This window comes from Eimeria maxima, genomic scaffold, assembly GCF_000499605.1.
Source record: "Eimeria maxima Weybridge genomic scaffold, Emw_scaff651, whole genome shotgun sequence".
Taxonomy (NCBI): Eukaryota; Apicomplexa; class Conoidasida; order Eucoccidiorida; family Eimeriidae; genus Eimeria; species Eimeria maxima.
The window spans coordinates 12,501-19,826 of NW_013566667.1; the positions used below are offsets into that span (position 1 = coordinate 12,501).

The window sequence follows — 7,326 nt, forward strand, 5'->3', positions numbered from 1 at the left end:
AGCAGCTAGTGGAACACAGCAGCAGCAGCAGCAGCAACAGCAGCAACAGCAGCAAAATGCTGCTGCTGCGACTGCACAGGCATCTGCAACAGCAGCAGCAGCTGCTGCTGCGGTCGGGAAGGGCTGCAGACACTGCAGCCTCAATGACCCATCTTGTAACCGCCCAGAAGCAGCAGCACCACCACCACCAGGGGCAGCAACAGCAGCACACCGAGCAGCAACAGCCGAAAAGCCAGCAGCAAACACAGCAACAGCAGCAGCAGCAGCAGCTGTCTATGCAGCAGAAACTGCAGCAGAAGGTGCAGAATGCTGTGCAGCGGCTGGTGTTCTCAAGCGCTGTGAGGATCCGCAACATTATGCGCAGCAACAGCAGCAGCAGCAGCAGCAGCAGCAGCTTTGGTGGTTGGTGTAATTCAGGCCTGATTGAGTGTGCTGCTGCTGCAGAGGGGCAGGAACGACAGCAGCAACAGCAGCAGCAACAGCAGCAGCAGCAGCACCCGAGCGCCCTGGTGCAGCAAGCTGTCCCTCGCGTTTTGCTGCTGCATCCACAGTACGACACGAACTGCACCACAGTGCAGCTGCAGCCACACAACTACCTGCAGCAGCAGCAGCAGCAACAGCAGCAGCAACAACATGCAGCTGGAGGAGAAACAAGAGCGCAACGGCGGCAGCAGCAAAGACTGTTGCAGAAGCAGCAGCAACGGAAGAGTCTTCCTCATCTTTCCTCAACTGTACCTCCTAGCAGCAGGCCTGCTGCTGCTGCTGCTGCATCTGTTGCTGCTGCTGCTGCATCTGTTGCTGCTGCTGCTGAAGCTACTGATGGTGTTGCTGCTGCTGCATGCATACCTTCCCCCTTTGATATAGACTTTCCTTGGGGCTTTGGCCCTAGCGAGCGTTTGTATGCCTATCTATGTAGCACCTTTCCCCCTGCTGCTGCCGCTGCAGCAGCAGCAGCAGCAAGAGCAGCAGCAGGAGGGGAACCCCTCTCTAAAGCTGCATCATCAGCAGTAGAAGAAGCAGCAGCTGCTGCTGCTGCTGCTCCTTTTGGGTGTCTAGTGAGGGGCCGCCGTGTATTAGATTGTGGCTGCTATGAAGGTGCTGGTGTTGCGCTGCTGCTGCAGCAGCTGCATGCAGCAGCAGCAGTAGGTGTGGATATCAGCAGAGCAGCAGCAGCAGCAGCAAGGAAACGATGCCAGAAGGAAGTTGCTGCAGGACGTGCTGCTCTGCTTCAGGGAGACCTGTACAGCAGCAGCTTGCTGCCGGTACTGCAGCAGCAGCTGCGTCAGATGCAGCAGCAGCAGCAGCAGCAGGAAGCAGGGGTGGCAGCAGGGTATATGGATCGATCTCCAATAGGCGTTAAGGAAGGACATACAACAACAGCAGCAGCAGCAGCATTTGCTGCTGCTGCTGCTAATCCTGCAGCAGCAGCAGCAGCAGCAGCAGCAACAGATTTGTTTGATGTTGCGGTGTCTGTTGAGGTGCTGCCTGCTTCCTTGTCTCGCTGCTGCTTCTTTGCTGCTGTTGCTCAGCTGCTGCGGCCTGGCGGTTTGCTGCTGCTGCTGGATAGACTAGAAGAGCTAACAGGGGCAGCATATCCAGCTGTGGATCTGCAGCAGCTGCAGCAGCTGCTGCAGCTGCATCAAGAACAGCAGCAGCAACAAGTGCAGCAGCAGCATGCAGGGATCCATCAAGGAATAGGGCATCAGTACTTGCAGCAGCAGCTGCTGCTGCTGCGCTCGCAGCAGCAGCAACATGCAAATCGTCTGCTGCAGCAGCTAAAGGGGACAGGCCTCCGTGTGCTGCTGCTGCAGGACCTTCGGGTGTATGTAGGGGGGACGCAGCAGCTGCTGCTGGAGCAGCACGGCAGCAACCCCTTGCTGCTGCTGCACCGCCATACCTTAGCAGCAGCGCAGCAAAAAATAAGAAATTATCCTTACCTTCATCTTGTTGCTGTTAAAGAATATTAAAGACAATACTACCATCTGCTGCTGCTGCTGCAGCAGCAGCAGCAGCAGCAGCAGCAACTGCAGCAGCTGTGCTGTCCAGGCAACTGGCGTTGCCTTAACTTAGTTGTACAGACACCTACCAATGGGGTAGCATGCAGCACAGTTTGCTGCAGTTAACTGCAGCAGCAGCAGCAACTACAGCAGCAGCTGCTGCAGCAACAGCAGTTGCAGCAACAGGCGCTGCTGCTGCCTATGGACTGAGTTGCACTAAGTGTTTTTTCGTTTGTTGCTGTAGTTGCTGCTGCTGCAGTTGCTGCTGCTGCTGCTGCTGCTGTTGCTGCTGCTACATCGATCGTTGCTGCAGTTGCTGTTTGTGGTCTGCGCAGCAACACAGCAGGAGCATATCTCCGTCACTATCTACCTTTCAGGGACTAGGGTTTAGGGTTTAGGGTTTAGGAATTAGGGTTTAGGGTTTAGGGTTTATGTTACCTTGTGTTGGGGGTCCACCTAGTCTTGGTGGCTCAAGGGATTCTTCGTTGCCTAACAACCCGCAGCTTTTCTTCTTTTCTCCCTTACTGTGTTTGCTGCTGCTGCTGCTGCGGCGGCTCCTGCTGCTGCTGCTGCCGCTGCTGCTTCGACTGCTGCTGCTGCTGCTGCTTCGACTGCTGCTGCTGCTGCTGCTTCGACTGCTGCTGCTGCTGTTGCTGCTATTGCTGCTGCAATGGCTCTTACTGCTGCTGCTGCTACTTCTGGCCCAGTGGCTTGGTACACATGTGCTCGAAGCAGCAGCAGCAGCAGGTGTTGCTGCTGCTGCGTGCTGCTGCTTGGCGTAGTTTCCTGCAGGCAGGTACACACAGATCGCAAACCCTTGCTGCTGCAGTTTGCTGCTGCACCTTTGTGTTGCTGCTGGTGCCTTCTCCCTTCGCTACGTGTGGTTGGCGTGTTACAAGAGCGGACGCTGCAGCGGCAGTGCCAGGAGCACCCACAGCAGCAGCAGCAGCAGCAACAGCAACAGCAGCAGCAGCAGCAGCATGGAGTACACACTTACTGGCTAGCATTTCTTTAACGGGGGCAGCAATCGCCTCAATTCGTTGCCCTAGAGAACCAACCACATGCGTGCTTTTGCTGCTGCTGCTGCAGTTGCTGCTGCTGCTGCTGCAGTTACTACTACTGCTGCTGCTGCTGCAGTTGCTACTGCTGCAGTTGCTACTGCTGCTGCTGCAGTTGTCATTGCTGCTGCTGCAATTGCTGCTGCTACTGCTGTTACTGCTGCTGCTGCTGTTGCAGTTGCTGCTGTTGCTGCTGCTGCTGTTGCTGCTGCTGCAGCTGGTGCTGCTGCTGCTGCTGTTGCTGCTGCTGCAGCTGGTGCTGCTGCTGCTGCTAGTGCTGCTTTTCCAGTCTTTCTCTGCAGAGTGGGAGTGGCCTTTGCCTGCCAGTTTTTGCTGCTTCCGTCCCCGCTGCTTCTGCTGCTGCTGCGGCTCTTCTTGCTGCTGCTGCTGCTGCTGCTGCTCACACTCTAGCAGCAAAGGGTCCCCTGACGTGTCTGGGGTCCCCCCATCTGCTGTTACTTCGCTTGTACTATTAGCTGTTGAGCAGTTGCTGCTGCTAAAGGAGCAGCAGCAAGAAGCCGCTGCAGCAGCCAGCTGCTCGTGATGTAGCTTGTATAGCCTCATGCTGCTGCTGCTGCTGCAGTTGCTGCTGATGCTGCTGGGACAGCAGCAGCGTTGCACGTACGAACAACCTAACACTTCGTGGCCCCCACAGTCCCCCCTTAATCGGCTATAGCTGTCTATATCCGATAGAATCTGCTGCTGCTGCTGCTGCTGCTGCTGCTGCTGTGTCTTGCTGCGCATGCAACAACAGGGAGGGAGGCGAGTATCATCCAGCCCCAACACAGGACAATGTGTGTGGGGAGGGCAGCAGCAATAACGCATGCTGCTGCCGCTGCTGTTGCTGCAGCAACTGGTGCTGCAGCAGCTGCTGCTGTAGTTGCAGCTGCAGCTGCAGGGGAAATAAAGGGCAGTTTCTTCGTGGGGCCCCTCAACATTTGCTGCTGCTGCAGCGCAGCAGCAGCGTGGAGCAGCAGGAGGGAGAGGTTGCTGCCAGCAGCAGCAGCACAACTGCTGTGCTGCTGTTGCTGCTGGCAGTGAACACTTACACTCATCTCTCGTTGCTGCTGCTGCTGGTGCTGGTGCTGGTGCTGCTGCTGTTGCTGTTGCTGCTGTTGCTGCTGCTGCTGCACTTGCTTTTTCCCCCGACGTATGACACTGAGTACCCTCACTGGTTTGTTGGGGCCCCTCCTGCCCGCTTGCTGGGTCCTTGTGTGGGCCCCCCTGTCTACTGTTCCCAGTGGAGGACCCCTGCTGCTGCTGCTGCTGCTGCTGCTGCGCTTGCTGCGGTTGCCTTTGTATATTCTCTAGGTGCTGCAGCAGCTGCTGCAGCTGTCTCCTTTCTGCTGCTGTGCAGCTGCAAGCTAAGACAGCACGATGCAGCTGCTCTACCACCTCTGTTGAGCTTGCTCCCTGCTGCTGCTGCTGCTGCTGCTGCTGAGACACAGGGGGGGCAAATGCAGCAGGATGATCAGGCTTTATGCCTACATCAGTTTCCTCTGTCCCCTCTGTCTCCTTTTCCTCTGCTGTCTCCTTTTGTGGCCTTGCTGCTGTCAGCATGTTGCTGCTGCTGCTGCTGTTTTCATTTGGGTAGTACCCTGGCGGGCAAAGTGGAGAGTCTAATGCTGCTGCTGTTGCTGCTGCAGCAGCAGCAGCAGCAGCACCAGCAGCTGCAGCAGCAGCAGCAACACCTGGTTCAACTGCTGATGCTGAGGAGACAGCTGTCAGCCTATCGCTGCTGCTGATAGACGATCCAGTGGCTTCGTGCTGCTGCTGCTGCAGTTGCTGCTGCTGCTGCAGCAGGGCGCGGTCCCCTAACTTGCTGCTAGACAAGCTTCTATAAAGCCCTTCCATCCTTTTAAAATTGTTGCTGCGACAAGCAGCAACACATGGATCCTGCAGCAACAGCAGCGGCTGCTGCTGCTGCTGCTGCTGCTCCTCTTGCTGGTGTTGCAGCGTCTGCTGGTGTTGCAGCGGCTGCTGGTGTTGCTGCAGCTGCAGCAGCTGCTGTTGCTGGTTACGCTGTGGTGGTTGTACGTGCTGATGAACCTCACGTGTCTCCCATTCTTGCTGCTGAACATTTCTATCTGCTGCTGCTGCTGCTGCTGCTTGTCTCCGTTGGGAATCAGCAGCAGCAGCAGCAGCAGCAGCACGACGTGCAGCATCTGCCTTGAGCAAGGCTCTCCTCTCTTCCTTGAGTCTCTCTTGTTGGTCCTTAACTCGCAGCAGCTCATGCTTAAGCTTTCTGCGGTTCTTTGCAGCAGCAGCAGCAGCAGCAGCTGCTGCTGCTGCTGCTGCGGTTGCTGTTGGTGGTGGTGGTTCTGCTGCAGGGAGGAAAGGCACGAAGACAGCAGTTGTGCTGCCCATTCGGGTGTCTCTCCATCCGATCTGCTGCAGGGAGGTGCTGCGCTGCAGCTGCTGCGGTGCAGCAGCAGCAGCAGCAGCAGCAGACAGCCCAAAGGGGTGTGGGTGTCTCCTTTCTCTACGTTGAAAGGTATGGTATGTTGCTGCTGCATTAGCAGCAGCAGCAGCAGCTGCTGCTGCTGCTCTCCTTCCTCTGCTGCGCAACGAACAGGAGAGAGAGCTAGACGACCTCTCGCGCATAGCAGCCCTTAAGTGCTGCTTTACTTGCTGCTGCTGCTGCTGCAGCAGCTGCTGCGTTGGTCTGCTGCATCTGCTGCTGCTGCAGCTACGACTGCAGCAGGTGGAGGGTCTTCGCTTTATTCCTTTTGGGGAGCAACAGCAGCAGCGGTTTGCTGCAGCAGCAGCAGCAGCAGCATGGTGACTGTCATCGAACCCAACAGGACTCCATCTGCTGCTGCTGCATCCGCTGCTGCTGCTGCTGCTGGTGCTACTGCTGCTGCTGCTGCAGCTGTCGTGGTATGCAGCAGCAGCTTGTAGTGCTTGTAAGTGTGCCAGCTGCTGCTGTGACGAATGTAAGGAGAGACCGCCTAGGTGGTACTTGGTGGGGTTGTGAGCAGCAGCAGCAGCAGCAAAAATACCCGTGCTGCTGCTGCTGCTGCTGCTGCCGAATCGATGCCTCCTTCCTCCCTCCAATAGAGGGTGTCCCCTCGAGGTATATTGAGGTGTCAGTAGTCTCCTGCTTCTGCCTGTGGGGCCTGCTGCTGCTGCTGCTGCTGCTCTCTGTGCTGCTGTATCCTGATGTATATTATGGCTAAAGGAGAATCGATGAGGCATGTCAGCAGCAGCAGCAGGAACAGCAGCAGCAACAGCAGCAGCAGCAGGACTGGGAGTAGGCCCCCTAAAGAGACTTTTATGTCTATGCATGAGGGGAGACAAGAAAGGAGACAAATTGTCTCCTTTCTTAATGCAGCAGCAAATCCCCTTAAGGATCTACTTTCTGGTGTATGCTCAGCTATGGCTACAGCAGCAGCAGCAGCAACAGCAGCAACAGCAGCAGCAGGATAGGGATGCTAGGAAACTCCTTTACAGCAGCGGGATCTTCTCTCAACTTATCGTTCTGAGGGTTTAGGGTTTACAGTTTAGGGTTTAGGGTTTAGGGTTTAGGGTTTGTCTTGTGTCCCATCTATCAAGCAGACAGACAAAGGGAGAGACAGGAAGATAATTAGTTGCTTTTATTTATTTATTTTATATTTTTATATTTATTTATTTTATTTCTTTTATTTCCTTAAAAGAAGCAAAGAAGAAGGACGAAAAATAGATGCAAGCAGCAGCAGCAGCAGCAGCAGCAGCGGCGGCCGTGGGGAGCGTTGGCTGCAGTGTAGGGTCACCTTGGGGGTCAATGTTGTGTCTTCTACGTCTTTTTTTATGAATAAAAGGAAATAAATAATTAATTTAATTAATTAAATTAAATAAACGTTTATTTAATTAAAAAAAAGAAGAAAAAAGAAGAAAAAAGAAGAAAAATACACCGCCTAGCTGCCTATACACCCGAATTAGATCGCTCACCCTATTTAGGTATTATTTGTTGCTCGTTTATTCATTAAATATTTAATTAAATAATTAATTAATTAAATTAATTAATTAAATAAGCTAAATAAATAAATAAATTAATATATTTATTTATTTATTTATTTATTTATTTATTTATTTATTTATTTATTTGTTTATTTATTGCATTTGCGTTAGTTAATAGAAAAAAGGAGGATTTGTCTCTAAAGGGACAATTGTCCCTTTTTATGAGCAAATACAACAACATAATAATATATAAATAAATATAAATAATAAATATAAATATATAAATATATATATATAAATAAATATATATATTTATATAAAAAATATATATA

The 7,326-nt window shown here is 53.2% G+C and overlaps 2 protein-coding genes across 2 annotated transcripts; one reads left to right on the top strand and one right to left on the bottom strand.

Annotated features, from left to right (window-relative positions):
- Window positions 1–143: 143 nt before the first annotated feature.
- Window positions 144–1,967, top strand: EMWEY_00040010 (hypothetical protein, conserved; the record flags this gene model as incomplete). Its single annotated transcript, XM_013482536.1, has 1 exon — window positions 144–1,967. One exon carries the CDS (start codon window positions 144–146, stop codon window positions 1,965–1,967), a length of 1,824 nt encoding a protein of 607 aa, XP_013337990.1.
- Window positions 1,968–2,289: 322 nt separating this feature from the next.
- EMWEY_00040020 (hypothetical protein, conserved) lies at window positions 2,290–5,422 on the bottom strand (the record flags this gene model as incomplete). The annotated part of the gene is made up of 3 exons (XM_013482537.1): window positions 2,290–2,324; window positions 2,523–2,783; window positions 2,995–5,422. The coding sequence occupies 3 exons, from the start codon at window positions 5,420–5,422 to the stop codon at window positions 2,290–2,292; spliced, it is 2,724 nt and encodes a 907-aa protein (XP_013337991.1).
- Between the last annotated feature and the right edge of the window lie 1,904 nt (window positions 5,423–7,326).